At 37.8% G+C, this 18,003-nt stretch overlaps 1 protein-coding gene and 1 pseudogene across 3 annotated transcripts; one reads left to right on the top strand and one right to left on the bottom strand.

The window, feature by feature from the left end:
• Nucleotides 1–754: 754 nt before the first annotated feature.
• On the top strand, nucleotides 755–8,512 carry LOC110771472 (TMV resistance protein N-like; annotated as a pseudogene). The gene is made up of 7 exons (XR_015825811.1): nucleotides 755–1,555; nucleotides 2,130–3,234; nucleotides 3,346–3,624; nucleotides 3,717–3,972; nucleotides 6,094–6,809; nucleotides 6,909–7,571; nucleotides 7,688–8,512. The product of XR_015825811.1 is annotated as a TMV resistance protein N-like (transcript).
• A 4,571-nt stretch (nucleotides 8,513–13,083) lies between these two features.
• LOC110771485 (guanylate kinase 2) lies at nucleotides 13,084–16,839 on the bottom strand. 2 transcript variants are annotated; one of them, XM_021975791.2, is made up of 11 exons: nucleotides 16,420–16,839; nucleotides 15,861–15,895; nucleotides 15,616–15,723; nucleotides 15,434–15,510; nucleotides 15,232–15,361; nucleotides 14,545–14,907; nucleotides 14,129–14,250; nucleotides 13,905–14,040; nucleotides 13,737–13,782; nucleotides 13,538–13,643; nucleotides 13,084–13,462 (listed from the first exon to the last, which is right to left on the bottom strand). In XM_021975791.2, the coding sequence occupies exons 2-11, from the start codon at nucleotides 15,861–15,863 to the stop codon at nucleotides 13,348–13,350; spliced, it is 1,206 nt and encodes a 401-aa protein (XP_021831483.1). In that variant the 5' UTR covers nucleotides 15,864–15,895; nucleotides 16,420–16,839; the 3' UTR covers nucleotides 13,084–13,347. The 2 variants fall into 2 exon arrangements, with proteins under 2 accessions (XP_021831483.1, XP_021831485.1); XM_021975793.2 differs by having other exon boundaries at nucleotides 13,084–13,459; nucleotides 16,420–16,834.
• Between the last annotated feature and the right edge of the window lie 1,164 nt (nucleotides 16,840–18,003).

Genomic DNA, 18,003 nt, shown 5'->3' with positions numbered 1-18,003 from the left:
CTAGCATGACTCTCCTAAGAACACCCATCAAACTCAACTAATTCTGGAATTATGAGTGAAAAACAGAGACAACTCATAGAGTTTTTGGACTTTATTCACCAAAAAAGACCAAGACTAAAAATCTAAAACGCCGATAAAAGGAAGAATAAACGCCGCTAATCTTCCTCTGAGACATGACATAGAGAGCGTCATCTAGTCACTCCATGGCCCCAACGCACCAATCAACAGTAGATCTACCATGACAACACCCCCCCTACGCACGCACATCCAAAGCCAGCCCAGACTCGTGGCACGAAAAATAAATCTGCCAAGGAAGACCATGTCGACATAGATCCGCCAAAAGTCGGAGAACACTGAGGATCGGGGGAAAAACCCCTAAATCTTAAGTGCTCTCTCTCTTTGTCGGCTAAGATTTTTTCATTTAAAAAAAAAAAATTACAACTTTTGAATCTATTAACTTCTTTTTTTTTTCTTTTTTTTTGGGGGGTTTTGTAGAGAATGTGGTACCAACCTTCGAACCCAGGACCACTACAAAGAAATCCTTCCCATGTGGAATTGGAGGGAAATTGCTCTTATGTGTACGCATTTTCAGATCTCTCTTTAATAAATATATGGTATGCATGTGGACCTGTCTCTTGAGAAGTGCACGAGTCCATCGTTCACACTATAATTTTTTATCTTTGTTTGGTCTCAGGTTCCATTCCACGCTGTCTTTTTACACCAGAAAATCAAACAAGTTGGCATAAAATAAGAGTGAGAGATCCTTAGTTTCCTTCTGCAATCTACCTACCCCTTAAAATAAGATGACTGAAGCCTCCTGCTCTTTTGGCTGTTTGCCTATAATATTCCCAATCTTTTGATTAAAAGAAAGCTAATCTTGACTTAGACTAATTAATCTCTGATTATTTAGTGTCCTGTTCGTTCAAGCCTTATATTGCACTCAGCTACCAATCTAGTTTTGGTTCTGCAAACAATTTTAAGTAGCCAAAGCTTTCATTGCCCGGTAGCAGGTTGGTTACTGATTTAGTTTTTCTCCAATGGCCGATCCCATGACCACCCAAACCTCCTTTGCTTTGCCTCCTTTCTCTACCCCTCCACCGAAATATGAGGTGTTCCTCAGTTTTAGAGGTTTCGACACTCGAAAAGGTTTTACCGACAATTTGTACAAGGCTTTGATTCACTACGGAGTCCACACTTTCATGGATGCTGAACAACTCGAAAGTGGAGAACCCGTTTCAACGGAACTCTTCAAAGCAACTGAAGAATCGCAAATATCAGTCATCATTCTTTCAACAAACTATGCAACCTCCACATGGTGTCTGAATGAACTTGTCACTATGGTTGAACTTGCGGAAAATAACGAGTCCAGACTGATTTTGCCTGTGTTCTATGGCGTGACGCCATCCGAAGCACGAAAACAGATTGGAGTTCATTTTGAAGAGGGGTTTGCTCAACATAAAAAAGATTTCGAAGTAGAGCCAGGAAAGGTGGCAAGGTGGAAGAAATCTCTCACTGAAATCGCCAACCTCTCAGGATATGATATAAGAAATTACAGGTAAGGCTGCTGCTTTTTAATTATGTATTTTCTTTTTTGGGGTAAACATTTCAGTTATATCTTTTTCATAGTAGATGTACAAAACTAGCTCCTTCGATCAAATACGGATCCTCGGATCACTTTCCACATAGTCATATTCCAAGAAAGTTAAAAAAACAAAAGCTACAGAAGAAACAGATAGATCAAAAACATGTTGTATTGTATTTGGATACATGCTAAGCGTTTGTAGAATTATGAAATGGCAAAGAACTACATCCGTAGAAACTGAACTTATAGATGTCTATACAAACCTGCCAACCTTTAAACTTATTATCAAATTCTGCAAAACTCTATATGAAATGTTATAGGAGTCTACAACAGTCTATCACTCAAGTAAAAACTAAGTAGTAAGTCCATACAAATCTAAATCATAAACACCTTTTTCTTAAAGTACAGGTGAAGTCCACATAACATTAGAAGGGTTCATGTTGAGAGGCCCGAAAACTAGAAAACATGATAAGTTTTACATGTTTTCGTCTTTAGTTATGACTTGTATTGACCAAACACTTGACATAAGGCTGTAACCTTTTTGCAGAAACGAGACAATAGTGATTGAAAAGATAGTTGAACGTATTTTTGGTGTTTTGATTAACACATTCTCAAATGATTTAAAGGACTTTGTTGGTATGGATCGTGTAAACGAAATTAAATCCAACATGAGTTTAAGTATAGGGTCTGAGGAAGTTCGTGTAATAGGGATTTGTGGGATGCCAGGGATTGGTAAGAGTACCATTGCAAAAGCTCTTTCTCAAAGAATTCGAAATCAATTCGATGCTTTGAGTTTCATTTCTAAGGTTGGAGAGATATCTAGAAAAGAAAGTTTATTTCATATCAAAGAACAACTTTGTGATCACTTGTTGAATAAACAAGTAACTACAAAGAATGCCGATGATGTGATATGTAAGAGATTGTGCAACAAACGGGTGCTTATAATTCTTGACAACGTGGATGAATTAGAACAAATAGAAGCTGTAGCTGGAAATGATGGTACAGAATTATCTAGTCGGTTTGGTAAGGGTAGTAGAATCATCATAACCACAGCATATGAAAGGTTGTTGATAAATTATAATCCAAAAATATACACAATTGAGAAACTTACTCAAGATGAATCTCTTCTTCTCTTCTGCCGGAAAGCATTCAAAAAAGACCATCCTATGGATGGTTATGAGAAGTTGTGTTACGAATTTCTGGATTACATTGATGGTCTTCCTCTGGCTCTTGAAGTTTTCGGTAACTCCTTACTGAACAGAAGTGTAGAAGATTGGTCTAGTAGATTGGCTTCTTTAAAAGATCATAACTACTCTGGTAAGAACAAAATTGTTAATTATCTTAAAGAAAGTTTTGATGGATTAGAGAATCAAGAACAGCGGGAAATATTTTTGGACATTGCGTGTTTCTTCAAAGGCGAGGATGCATGCCGTGTAGAAAAGATATTTGAAAGTTGTGGCTACTATCCAGGCATCAATATAAACATCCTCTGTGATAAATATTTAGTGAGTATCGTAGGAGGAAAATTGTGGATGCACAATTTACTACAACAAATGGGCAGAGAAGTTGTTCGTGGAGAATCCAAAAAGGAAGGAGAACGCAGCAGATTGTGGCTTCATATAGATGCCATTCGTGTACTGAAGGAAAATAAGGTGAGAAGTTTAGTAGAATCATACACTACTCTCTAATATTTAATGAAATTGAGAAACCAGTTTGCTTTCCAATGCCCATATTTCAATTTACATTTTTCCTATGGCTATTAGGGGACAGATGCTGTTCAAGGTATTTTCCTAAGCTTGCCTCATCCAGACAAAGTACACTTGAAGAAAGACCCATTCTCAAACATGGACAATCTAAGATTGTTGAAGATTTACAATGTGGAATTTTCTGGATGCCTTGAATATCTTTCAGATGAGTTGAGCTTCTTGGAATGGCACAAATATCCTTTAAAATCTCTGCCTTCAAGTTTTGAACCCAATAAACTTGTTGAACTGAACTTGTCTGAAAGCGAAATAGAGCAATTATGGGAGGAAATTGAGAGGGTAAGATTACTTACTCTGTCCATTTCATAAGTTGAATTTGTTTATCAAGTCAAGTCTTTCAGAGAAAGCTTTTTATGTTAAATTCTTTGCAGCCTTTGGAAAAGTTGTTGATACTCAACCTAAGTGATTGTCAAAAGTTGATCAAGACCCCTGACTTAAACAAAGTCCCGAACCTTGAGCAGCTAATCCTTAAAGGTTGTACAAGCTTGTCTGAGGTTCCTGACATTATCAACTTAAGATCTCTCACAAATTTCATTCTTTCGGGATGTTCCAAACTCGAAAAGCTTCCAGAGATTGGTGAAGACATGAAACAATTAAGGAAACTTCATTTAGATGGGACAGTGATCGGTTTATAATTGTATATCATTTTGTACCCTTCTAGCTTATGATTTGGTTATGTTTTTGAGTTAAACTTGTGCTCTTAATCCTTTTTGTGTTTATCTTTCAGTTCATTGAGCTTTAGGTAATAATGATGGCTCTAGAGAGCATAATTCATGCAATTCAAGCATGTTAAGGCCTAATTTGGATGAATGGATGAAGAGCTTAAAGACAAACTCATTTTGGCTACAGCCCCCTGCCAGTCCAGTTCCGTAGGTCATATTGCAAGCTTTGTTTCAACAACCTACATAGCTCTAATGAGGCCACATTCTTCATGAAAGTTGTTCCAATTGGTGTGTACTATAACATATCCAACATTCAGCCCCATTGGATAAATCTGGAGTCCGTTACCTAGCAAACACAGAACCATGCTCAGGATGGATCTTATCAGCGCGGAAAATGAGTTAGCAATTTGTTTCGGCCTTAACTTCTTCCTCCGACCTTGGATTGGCCCAAATAACATATGAATGGAAAGAAGACATTCTGAACTTCAATTTCGAGTGCTTAAAGTCCTAATTTGATTAAGAGAAGCCCAAGTTGTAAGCCCTTGAAGTTGCTGGTCATGCTGACCTCAGCATGTGCTGGTTGGATGCTTGGTCATGGTGAGCTAGGTATGAGCTATCATTTCTGGTTGGAAGCTTGGTCATGGTGACATGAAGATGAGCTAGGGCTGCTGGTGGGATCTATTGGTGAAGTGCATCAACCAATTCAAGATTTTCTAATACAAGTGCATCACCCAATTTAGATTTTCTAATACAAGTGCATCAACCATTTCAGATTTTATAAAACAAGTGTTGTATGCATTAGCCATATTGAATTCAGATTTTCACTTCCCCTAGGCCTATAAATAGGGAAGTTCTCTAAGCTTGTAAACACACCCCAAGGGGGGGAGCTCTCAAGCACTTCTCTAGAGCTCCCTTCCCTTCTCTCCCTCAAATTCTCTTAGTTTCCCTTTGTAGTACTCAATTGTTGTAATAAGATCATTCTATTAAATTTTCTTTGTACTAAATATCAAACATCTCTCTACTTCCCTTCTCTTCCAAAAGTCTCCATGTCTCAAACACTTCACAAACACATTTCTCTTCCTTCCCTAAGTTCTCAAATTCTCCAAGTTCACAAACATCCTCCAAGTTCTCAACCACTCTCTTCCAAATTCTCAAAGTTCCTAAACACTCTCTTCCAAAATCCACAAAGCTCTCAAAACACCTCTCTACTTTCTTCTCCAAATCCTCCAAGTTCTCAAACACTCTCTTCCAAATTCCCCATGTCTTAAACACATTCCCTTCCAAAATCCTCAAAGCTCTCAAACACATGTTCTTCCAAAATTCTCTAAAGTTCCCAAACACTTTCTTCTCCCTCCTCAAAGTTCTCAAACACTTCCTTTCTTCCTCAAAGTTCTCTTAGTTTCCTTAATGTTTTCTTAGTTGTAATTTATTTTTCTTGTAATGTACATTCTTTCTTAAGTATTCAAGTTTAATTAGTTTCCAAGTTTCAATTACGGTTTTTGTTCTTATTCATTATGCTTATAAGTTAATATGCTAGTTTGAATGATTGATCACCATTTAGGCTTGCATGTTAGCTATCTTGGTTTGAATTAAGAGTATACACCATGCTTTAATTCGAATTGAACTATGAATAGGAAGAGTATGTATGGACATTCGACAACAGGGATTAGATACATGCTTGGTTGTTTAAAATGTTCTTCTATGCTTAATGGGTTCCTAATGCTTAATTTTAGGTTAGACAACAAATGATCAAATTAGGGAATTAGGAACACAAGGTTATGACCACACACCATGGCTTAATCATACTTTAGCTAGAATCAATCCATTAATCTAATTGAACTTGGGAACTTATCTGCTTGAGTTAGTTATTTCTTTCTTCATTGTTTTATTTATTTCCTTTCTTTTTCATTTCTGTTTTGTGTAGGGAAACTAAATTGGATCATTCAATCACCAATCCTCGTGGGATCGACCTCGCACTTACATACGCTATACTACCAAACGGCTCGTGCACTTGCGAGTATCACAAGTTGAGGATGCAACTGAATCCATTTTGGTGCAGCTGTATCTACACAACAGACAGCAATAGAAGAGCTACCAATATCAATCAAGCATTTGAGTGGCCTTACTCTGCTCAATCTCAGAGACTGCAAGAATCTTCTGAGCCTGCCAGACGTCCTTTGTGCTAGTTTGACATCACTTCAAGTTCTCAACCTGTCAGGGTGTTCGAATCTAGACAAGCTGCCAGAGAACTTAGGGAGTTTAGAATGTTTACAGGAGCTTGATGCAAGAGGGACAGCTATACAAGAGCTACCAACATCAATCAAGCATTTGACCGGCCTTACCCTCTCTAAGCTGAAAGACTGCAAGAACCTTTTGTGTCTTCCAGACGTCATTTGCACTGCTTTGACATCACTTCAAATTCTCAACGTCTCAGGGTGTTCAAATCTTAACGAGTTACCCGAGAAGTTGGGGAGTTTAGAATGTTTACAGGTGCTTGATGCTAGCGGCACTACTATAAGCCTTGTACCTGAAAGCATCTCTCAACTTTGTCAGCTTGAAGAACTTGCATTGAATGATTGTAGCAAGCTTCAATCATTGCCACGGCTTCCATTTAGTATAAGAGCCGTAGGTGTACATAATTGTCCTCTGCTGCCGGAAGCACATTCAAATAAAACAACGGTGTGGCCTTCAGCTGCTGCCGGATTTGGTTTTCTAAATCGCCAAAGAAATGAAGACAAAGCTCAGGCGTTTTGGTTACCTGATAAACATCTTTTGAGGCCATTCTATCAAACATTCTTTGAGGTCCTCTCTCTCTCTCTCTCTCTCTCTCTCTCTCTCTCTCTCTCTCTCTCTCTCATGAACATATTTTTTTATTATCTTTCTTTCGTTTCTATTTTATAGGGTGCCATTTAGCGCGGTGAAAGGTTTGAATATGGTTATCGATCAAATGAAATCCCGGCATGGTTGAGCCGTCGGAGTACTGAATCCACCATAACAATCCCTCTACCTCTTGATTTAGACGGTAAGAGTAAATGGATAAAACTTGCTCTATGCTTTGTTTGTGAAGCAGCTCAGAAGCATGATAGTTTGGAAGATGTACCAGAATTTGATGAGGAACTGGGAGCAAACTTCACTCGCAATCACCGTATTGAACTCTATACAACTGAAGATCCTCATGAACGTCCCCAAGTAATTATTTACCGTGATTGCAATTTAGCTGGACCATTTATACATTGGTGCTTTATACCACGAAGTGACCTTAAGGAAACTTCGAATAAACGCTTGATCCAAGCTTCAATTACACCTGACAGCCCAGGGACAAAAGTGACAGGGTGTGGGGTGAGCCTAATATACTTGGAAGATGTCCCCAAATTTGTCCAGAAATTGAATAAACACTATCTTGGCTATCAGCATGAACAAGAAGAAGATGGTATAATAAGTATTCCGTCGACAAGTGAGGTTCAAACTCAACAACAAGTACAAGAACAAGAAACTACTACTTCAACCAGGATTGTAGGTCAATTGAGAAGAAACGTGGTGTCATTGCTTGAAAAACTATTTGAGGTACTCTCTCTCTCTCTCTCTCTCTCTCTCTTTCTCTCTCTCTCACAAACACACACACACACACAAACACACAAAAAGAATGACGACTGAAGTATCATGAGTATGTTTGTCTCTAGGGATTACAGCAGGGCCTTCCGCATCTCTATGATTATGGTTTTATTTTTCCTCTACGTGAAAGATTACAGTGGTTTAGTGAACAAAGCAGCACGTCTGCATGCACAGTAAACTTAGCTCTTCCTCAAAATCTGCACAACGATGAGAAATGGGCAGGACTTTCTCTATATGTTGTCTGCAGTCTGCCCCCAGGTGCTTCACTTACTACTCGCACTTTCTACGAGTGTCATTTGTATACTCCTATTGAAGCTGTGGGCCATAACCAACTGATGCATCGCCTAATGGTATCTTCTCCCTTGGATGACAATGAGGGGTCACATCGGCTCCTCATTGTTCATATCCCACGCGTACGCTTTCCAGAACATTTGAACCGGTGCCATTTCATTCAGGCTTTATTTGGATGTAGAACACCAGGTGTGGAGGTTGAACTATGCGGGATGCATCTCGTGTACAAGGAAGATTTGAAAGGGTTGATCGAAACAATTACCCGTTGCACCAATGATCGGCCTGCTTACTACGGAATTGGTGATTTTACAGATACCAAGAAATATAAGGGAATTAGTTTGGGAGCTACAAGTTTGCTAACGAATCTGCTAGAAGCAGCCAAATCCAGCGAGCACAGCTCTGTAACCGAAGTTTGTCCTCCTTTCATGCCTTTCGATTTCCGACTAGAATAGAATCTGCTCCTGGTGAAAGTTTAATTCGAGTCTATTAGGAGAAGAACTGTATATGTGTATTATCAAATATCAGATTCTACTGTTTTAAATACTCTCTGTCAAAAATCATATTTCTAATATATATATTTCAGTTTTGTGATCCTTCCTCCAACAAATTTGGTATCGGAGCAAAACCGATACTTCCGCTGTGTCAACAGTGGCATCAAGTTCAAATTCCTCAACCATTGGCAATGTCCTGAATTTAGTGCCTATTTTTTTAAGGAGAGAATTATGATCATTGGAGCCTACAAATGAAGACTTTATTCATTTTCCATGACCTTTTGGGATCTTGTCCAAGATGGTTATGAGGATCCAAACACTTCATCTGCAGGAAAACCGACACCAGAAAAGCAGCAGGCTTACAAGAAAAATAGGAAAAGAGATGCCAAGGCTATGTTCCTAATTCAACAAGGAGTAAAAGCAAATATCTCTTTCCAAGATTTCTTTCAGCTACAACATCAAAGGGCACTTGGGATATTCTCAAAATTGAGTTCCAAGGTTCACAAAAAGTGATCTCCATCAAACTCCAATCCTTGTGGCGGGAATTTGATAATTTACTTATGAAGGACAACGAATCCATTCAAGCATTCTTCACAAAAGTTTCTAGTTGTTAGTTTAAGGGATAAGAGGTTTAGAGAATGGTTGGTAGTGTTTGGGACAATGGCTTAGGAAAACTTTTGAAAGAGTAACAAAGTAGTTTTATTTTATTGATTGAAATAGGAAAGGTACAAGGTTTTAATACTTGAGTTGGCTGATGGCTAGAGTTGGACAGCTGTAGGTTTTTAGCTTGATTACATTGAGAGGCTATAGGCTCATTTATAGGAATACTTAGTCAGCAACTTTGCTTTGGACAAGTCGGTTGCACACGACTTTTCCAAAGTCATTTTCAGCCACATATTGTCTTCTAATTCTAGATTTCTCTAGTTATAATACATTATATAATTAGTAGGATGTTTCTAGTGACTTTAACTTGTCAACTTCTCTCAAATTTTCTAGATTATTCTATATTATTCAGAACACAAGTGTGCATTAATTTTAACACTAGTATTGTGAACCAAATCAAAAGTTACGGTGAAACAATTCCAAACAAGAAAATCATTGCGAAAACTTTACGAAGCCTAGTTATACCACCAAAATTCAATCATATCGATGCCGCAATAGCAGAATCGAGAGCTTTTATCTATACTTTCTTTACATGAACTAATTGGTTCAGTGGAAGCACATGAAAAAGATGAACAAACAAATCCGTGGAGCAAGCTTTTCAATCCAAAGTGAATTTCAAGGACAAAGTAAGACAAACAAAAAGGAGTAGAATCCAATACAATGGATCGACCCTTTCATTGCTTTAACCACAACAAAAATGAGAACCAACTAGTTCTTATAGTTTATTGGCATTCTCTTATTCATGTTGGAAGAGGTCTCAACTTCGCATCTCTCCTCTCCATTGCTAAAAATAATAATGGTAAATTACCATATGGTCTAAGTTGTGCTTTGAAACTATAACTTAACGGTTGATTTGGTTTATCATTTTAGCACCATGACATGATAAAATTTCGTAGGTTAGATTTTTCTGTACGATATTCATCTTTAACAAAAGAGACGAGCTGGTCCTACTAAGTAGGTCTTCAAACCAGAAGGAGAAGGGCTTAAATTTCAGATTGGGTCCATGACATGAGAATTTCACTAGAGGCCCAAAGTTGAGCACTCTTTGGGCCCTATAATAGAGTTTGGGTCCTACCTTATAACGATGATAAGTTATTTCTGAAATTTCAAGGGTGTTTATGGGTTTTTGGTGTGCTTGACTATTCTACCCTCGCCAGAGAATTCCTTGGAGATGTCAAAATATGCACATCTGTTAGTACCCACTATGTGTTCGATTAAATGTCTCTAAGAGACTTTGCCCACAATGAATCTGAGGAAATTTTTATTGTTTAGATTCTAAGGGTGTTTAGTTGTATATATATGTTTTTTTGAACTTTTAACCTTTTAAATATTGTCCATTTCCTAAAAAAAATTTGACTCCGCATGCACCGAGGCCATAGCAGCTGCCAAATAGAAAAAGCAGGCTAGTACCTCCCATATAGCTGCACAGCACCATGTGAAATACGACCTACCCCAAACTGAAAACCAACAACAACCAAATCTCCCACTTGCCCTGTGTGGCCTCTTTCAGTACTCAGGGGCCCCACTGAACTGGTAGCAGATTCATAGTTTCACATGCATATGCTGCAATGGCCCTCACTGCAGAAGTTTCTCATATGGGCCATCTCCAACTTCCCTAGATAGAATGCCTCTATGATGCCCCAGTTGCCCATGTCCCTAACACAATTGGCATATTATGGCATGTGGAGATACTTGGACCTTACAAAATTACAACCCTAGGTTTCTTTGCCCCACTAGACCAAACCACACCTGCAAATGAAGCATATATAGCACTGTCATCCATCCTAGGGACTGTTTCAGAACCCACATGAGGCTCCACTTCAAACCATGACAGCTATGGACTTTTGGTACCTTGCCCCTTTTTATTGGCAAATATTTGCCTCCTCCCCTGGAAATAAGAAATCTGTCAATTACAGTTTGACATGTTTTTTTTTCCTTTTGGGTGAAATAGGGGGTAACCCCCAGAAAACAACAACTAAACACCACGCATGAGTTGAGGCCTAGCAAGACCAAGCAAGTCATCCACCAACAGTGAGCTAACCCAGACAGGAGCCTAATCAAAAAAGCAAATTCTCCGGTCCAGATTATAACTCCAGTTTGCCAAACAATCCGCAACACAATTCTTTTCCTTGTAAATGCGGACAAGGTGACAATTTCCAATTTGTCTCCTGAGATCAAAACAACTATGAACCAAAGCAGCAAGAGGATGGCATTGCAATGAATTGATTTGTTGAACAAGTGAGACAACAACAATAGCATCCATTTTAATAGCAAGATTAGTGATACCTTTCTCAACAGAAAGCTTTAGACCAAAATATAGGCCCCAAACCTCAGCCTCCAAGATATGACCTTGGGCCAAATTCACAACAAAACAGTTTGACATGTTTGTAAAAAGATAATTTGTGTGTTTTATATAAATTATTTGTATATGTGTGTGAAACTGTAATTTTTAAGAGCGAAGCAGTGTCATCTTTTTATTTTAAGCGCGCATTCCTACGTCAATTCACAACTGAAAACTACATTAACGGCCATTGTTAAATATTCTGGGAATCTAGATGATAGAAACGTCCATAAGTACACTTCTCATCTAGCTTAATAATACCATCGTTGTTTATGATCATGATGTTTCAAGACTGATTTTCTCTAGAATTTTGTCCTCGATAGAATAAATACTCCAATACTTCTTTGCCGCGAATTTGAACCACTCAAAAGCTGGTGGTGGCAAATGACCGCTACGTAATGTCAGCCGCCCACTAATAAAACCAAGCTTTTAAGATTCTACACGGGAATTATTTGGTGGCTCGTCTCGAACTAGATTTCAATCAATTAACTATGTTAGATTATTAGCTAATTTAATAAGTCCGGTCCTGCAATTTATAAGTTGTATTAAATATAAGTATTAAAATACATTCTTGATCCCTATGTTTTATTCGGATTTTCAATTTTGTATTTCCAAATTCGGCCAATTTATTCCACGAGCTTTAATATGTTACCAATTTGGGTCATTTTTGCCTGTGCCCTCACAAATCGAGCAAATTAACGTCAAATGAGACCAAAATTGTTAACATGACAAAGCACAAAGACGAAATTCGTCAATTAAACATGGGAACCAAAATAAAAATTCACATGGGTCAAATATGGCATTTAACCCTAAACACGATGTCGGCATAATTGGAAGTGTTTGGAAATTTAGACATCATGTTTGTTAGATTGCAGCTGGTTGATGGTTACATATGTATATATGTAGGTGGCATTTTGCATTCTAAATCTAAACAAAGGCCTTCCGAGATACATCCAGTCCAAAACCATCTGGAAAGTTGGCGACTTATGGCAACCGTGTATCCACTGCTGTCCACCAAACACCAGCTAACTAATTTGACCCATTCTCCATTCAAAAGAAAAACTAAACAAGCATATTGACCTATTCTTCCCGACCTTTATGACTAAGCGACCCATTCTTGGAGCTGTTTTGACTTTGTCATTGTATCTAGACACTCTAAGTCCAACCTCGTGTTTCACTAATGTACTATGCCCACTGATCTTTATCGAGAGGGGAATTTAAACATAGAATCTCGGATGCAAGGATTTCTGCTCTTAACCATCTGAGCTACAAGATACTTGTAAATATTAATATTGTGAATTCCCAATTGAATACACCTTTACTAAGCCACTGTATTGTAGTAATATGGTTAGACAGGCTGATTTCTAGGCATTAAAAATGTCATGATTCACCTTTACCACTAACATTATAGTTGCACAGGCCGAGTTCTAGGCACGAAAAATGGTATGATTTTGCTACGATCAGACACCATGATATTATGAAACACCTGTAAAACCCTCATGTTTGATGTTGGCGACTACAAAGAACTAAATGCAGCAACCTGGTTTAGTCTGACTAAATTAAATTCGGAGTAGTTTTCTAAACTGGTAGTGAGGGTAAAAGCAAAAGCTATAACAACAGTTCAGAATAATGTTTATGGCATCCTCGCGTATGGTTTTCTTAGCTCGATATTCAAATGTGCCGAACAAAACCATAAATCAGCTCTCATTTGCCCATGTGGGGGTCATTGTAATTGTTCAACATTGCTCCAAGTCTAAAGTCATCTCTGTTCTAAACAAGCAAAGAATGGGGAAAAAAATAATCCAATCTATGCGATGATCTGACACAATCAAATAAGAAGCTTCATCACCACTTTTTCTTTAAGATTAAAATTGAGAAAGATTTGAAAATACGAATAAAGAAATCAAAGAAGCCGGTCGCTATCTAGGTTGAAATCTTTGGCTCAGTGATTGATACCAGCCAAACCATCCAAAAATGAGTCCATGGTATAAATGTCTAGCCCTCTAGTCCGTCCAGGGGCCCCTCCTTTGAGGGATGACACATCCAGCACAATCCTGCTAAGACCGCGTAAACGTGTAAACAAGCTGAATATCTTATCCATAGAATAAACTAACAATGAAAAAGATACTTACATGTTCGTAGATGCCTTTCCCAGTTCCGGAGTTTTAGAGTTTATGATGATTCTGTGATCAATTTTGGCTACTGAATGGTCCATAGGCAGATCAACCACTTTAGAGGCTGAAATGGAATTTAAACACGTTAAATTCAATTAATTGCATATAAAACTAATACGAAACAATTTACAGTAGACTGAATTGAACCATTTCTTACATGATTTAGGAGGAGCAGTGACAGTTCCATCTAGCCCCAAGAGTTTCTACAAAAACAGGGGAATATGTTATCACTAAGCAGTAAAAATTATCAACTGATAAGGAAATTAGTAAATATATAACATCGCTAGAAGCATCGGTGAAATTTTAAGAAGAAAGGAACATATACCTTAAGACTCTTGTAACACTCTTCCAGGTTATCATTATACAACATATGATCAAAGATGCCTGATGATTGCCCTTGCTCAATCTCAGCCTTGGCATTTCGAAGTCGCTTTAGGACCTGTTCCTCTGTCTCAGTTCCCCTGTTTAGCATATTTAAGCATACTCAGAATTGGCAATGTGGAAGAGGAATTTGAGAATGAGAAAAAATCAAATGGCATCTCAAACTACCTTGCACGAAGGCGCTTCTCAAGCTCCTCCATTGAGGGTGGACATACAAAGATGAAGATAGCTTCCAGTGAACTAGCCCTCACGGATCTTGCACCTTGAACATCAATGTCAAGAATGCATCTCTACATTGAAAGCAAACAACATTACAGAATGAATAACCACAAGAATCTCAGTAAAGAACACAACTTTGACCATGACATTAAGGATTATATGAAGTAGCCTCTAATTGTATCCCATAAACCACACTACAATCTAGAAAAGTTGTTCCAAATACAACTAATCATCATGCAGATGCTTTGATTCACCAAATGGCGGATCCATATAGCAAGTTTGACATGATAAAGAAAATGACCAGGCTCCAACAATAATCAAAATAGAAACCAATTATCAAAGAACATAAAAATACAAAAATTTACCTTCCCATCATCTGCTACCACTTCTACTGCTTCAACACTAGTTCCATAGAGATTTCCATGCACAGAAGCAAACTCAAGGAACTTCCCATCTTCTATCTCTTTCTCCATGGCACTTCGCTCAATGAAATGGTAATGGACCCCATCCTTCTCCATAGCTCTAGGAGCACGGGTTGTGTGGCTCACCGAGAATCCGAACATGGAGGGATATTCTTTCATGAGCATGGATATTAGTGTCCCCTTACCTACCCCAGAAGGACCACTAATAACAACTGGCTTCTCAGGATAGCCCCTCACACCCTTACTCCAGGCAACCACGTCGGTGCCCAAAATTTTCTTCTGCTGCCTTACATATTGGGTGTCCACCTACAACAAAACAATTTCAGAAATCAGAATAATCTAGTAATCATCTAAAAGTAATACGTGATGGACAGAATGGTGTTAACTGAACAATTCCACTTTATTTAACAGCAACAAGAACAGGAGTTATTTTGTTCTCGCATCAATTGAATATAATTCTATTTCCAAACTTATTGTTTGAAACTCCTATCATTTGGTGCAGTCTCATTTTATCTTCCGTTGTCTGTCTCAAAATTAAACTATTACTAAATGAGACGAAATTGTGACATCTTTTATTCTGTTCAAATGTACTCTCCCTTATCATATCTGAATAGTTTCACAGGTACCCACCTCAAGGAACCAAGCAAAATCGTCTGGGGTGGAACCATTCTTAGTAATCAATATTCGGTCTTCACTTAAAAGCACTGCTGAAAGGCCTTTACATGGTTTGGGTTTTGTTCCCAACACAGTAGGATATATCCTGCAAATTTAAACCAGATATCAGTAACAAAATCAGACAAAAGCAATTTAATACCAAGAGTCATACACTTACCATTCACCAGTAGATTGGTCAAAAATCTGAACTCCAATTGACAATGGCGATTCCTCACAGGCTCCACCAATCACGTACTGTCAAAAAATGCATTGGCAATATGATTGACCTGGTGGTAAATCACTGAAGAACAAACAGGGGCATTGGATGACAAAATCATATTGATATGTTAAATATCATACAGTTCTGTTGCCCAAGAGAATGGCTGTTTCACCGCCTTTGGATTTTATATCAAATCCATTTCCATATCCCTTCTGCAGCTCATCAACAAAGAATGCTGGGGCTTCTCCCTGATGACAACAACCAAAATCAAATCACATCAAAGGAACCATCTTGCTTCACATGCAGACATCATTTCTAATTACATTCCTGATAAAAGTTAATTTATTAACTAATATTAAGTATAAACTAAGGATGGGGTGCTTACCATAGAGAAATCTGTTCCTGCAATTCTAGATTCCCCTGATCAGCAGAAATGGAGAGAGATGAGAGTAATTCAATATTTTCTGGATCTAAGAAATATATGAAAAGTTCAAGCCAGACGAGGCATAAAAGGCAGAGATTGCAACTAAACGTCTCTCTATTGCATTTGGAAAACTGACAACAGAAAACCAGAAAAACAAAAACAACAAGAGTTTGAGCTGGAACCAGGTAAATACGATAATGAAGTTCAAAATCAAAACACAGATGCCCATTAATGTTCCTAATCCAAGATAGGAATACACATACAGTAAAGAACAAAAATCGGGGAAAGCGATGCCACAAAAATACAATTGTTGGTTTTTTGTCCAAATCTCTTTAAACCCATATACAAAAACAAAACAAAAACCAATTAGGAAGAGAGCAAAGAACTTCAAAATGCAAACAAACATAAACCCACCTCAATATAGCTAAAACATATGGATCAAACAACTAAAAAAGGGTTAAAACAACATTTGGAATAAAAGAAAAGGCTGAAAATATCAAACAGATTAAGACCCAGGTACCTTTGTGCAAGCAGTAATTGCTCTATAACCAAAAATAAAAAGCAAGCTTATTTCTTGGCAAGGGATCTATTGTTCAGAGGGCCAAAGAAGGATTTAAAAGCCCACTTTGGGTGTATCTTTTTCAAGCTGAAGTTTTGTAAAGGCTTGCAATCAAATCAACACGAACTTGGGATGGAAAAAATCACAAGGGTGGTAGAATAAGTTGCAAGATATCCCATGGAGCATTCTCATATTTGTAGCATACAAAAGAGGGAATCTTTAGTCCAATAGTCCTCCCTAGGAAGTAGTGGGGAGAGAGAGAGAGGCAGAGGCAGCAGAAGAGGAGAGAGAAAGATAAAAGGGGTGGCCTTGTGGTCGCATTCAATTCACGACACCAAGAAGACCCGCTTTCGTTTTCTTGTAAGGTGCTTATGAAGTTTCTTCCCTTCCCCACCACCGCTACTCGTCTTTTTTTCTTATTTTAATTTTAGGTCTTCAAAGTTTTTTATATAACCCTTTTTTTCTTGGGAGGAAAAAAGAAATCCCTAATTTTTTTTTTAATATCCAAAAATAGAAAATAAGAAAAACCCCATGACATTGGCATGCATATGCAACATGGTGACAAAATTCTTGAGTGAATGTGAAGCAAAGGCATTGAGATCTTAATTGTTGGGATGACACGTGTAGTATTAGAATGATTAAAAGAGTGACACGTCTGATTGGATTCTGTGTGACAAAATTGTTCCTTAGCATTTGCTTTTGCCAAATTGTTGAAAAACAAGAAGAGAAATAGGGCAACACCTAGAAACTTGCTTGGCAACTTTTTTTATTTGCATCCAATCCTTGAAGGATTCAAGGATTGTTCCTCATTCTTAGCTAAAGAAATCAGAACATAATGTGAAATTTATTGTCCACATGCAACTAGTGTCAAAACTTAGACAAAGAGCATAAATATTGTGGTCACATTGGCAACAAGAACACTTAAAGGGCAAAAATAATTGAAAATGAGTATATAGAAATAGCTTGAACCCACAAAGCACATGGACTATGATTTTTTTTAAAAAAATACAAGCGATAGTCTAAACTACAATAGGGAGAAGGGTTTCTCACACACACTACCATGGTACTATAGAGATTCGAATCTAAGACCATTGGTGTTTCAAGTGAATTCTCTGTTTCACTGGGTTAGACCCCATTGGTGCACATGGAATATGATTTTGATCTCAAGAATAGAATGAAAATCTAACTCCTCATTGTTGGCAACTTAAAACTGGACCACGCCATTTATTTTGCTCCATGTTGATTCATTTGGCCTATGAGGTTTCATTTTATTCTGATTTGAATTGAAGACACACACTTAGCATTCATCTAACCAAAATGTTAGCATTGGTCTCTAGATTTAGGCTTGTTACCTTGAGTTTCAATCCTTATTGGTCATTACCTTACTTCTTTTTTTTTTGAATGAATAAACATATCATTACCAAATAGAGATTACAAATAGCCCATTACAAAGTCAGAAAAAGAAAAACAATGGCTAAAAAAAAGCCCAATTCCAAGTACAAAATATGGGAACAAAAAATACCGAATCCCTAGAATCAAATTCCG

The sequence above is a fragment of the Prunus avium genome, chromosome 7 (genome assembly GCF_965620075.1).
Source record: "Prunus avium chromosome 7, drPruAviu1.hap1.1, whole genome shotgun sequence".
Classification (NCBI taxonomy): Eukaryota; Viridiplantae; Streptophyta; class Magnoliopsida; order Rosales; family Rosaceae; genus Prunus; species Prunus avium.
Note: the sequence above shows the minus strand (reverse complement) of the source record. Positions and strands in the feature narration are given on the sequence as shown.

Excerpts from the sequence above, each read along its gene's own strand:
- LOC110771485 (XM_021975791.2), bottom strand. Across the intron at positions 15,511-15,615 it reads TTCTCTTGGGCAACAGAACT|TACGTGATTGGTGGAGCCTG; the intron begins GTATGATATTTA and ends ATTTTTTGACAG. Across the intron at positions 13,463-13,537 it reads GGAAAGGCATCTACGAACAT|CAGGATTGTGCTGGATGTGT; the intron begins GTAAGTATCTTT and ends ACGCGGTCTTAG.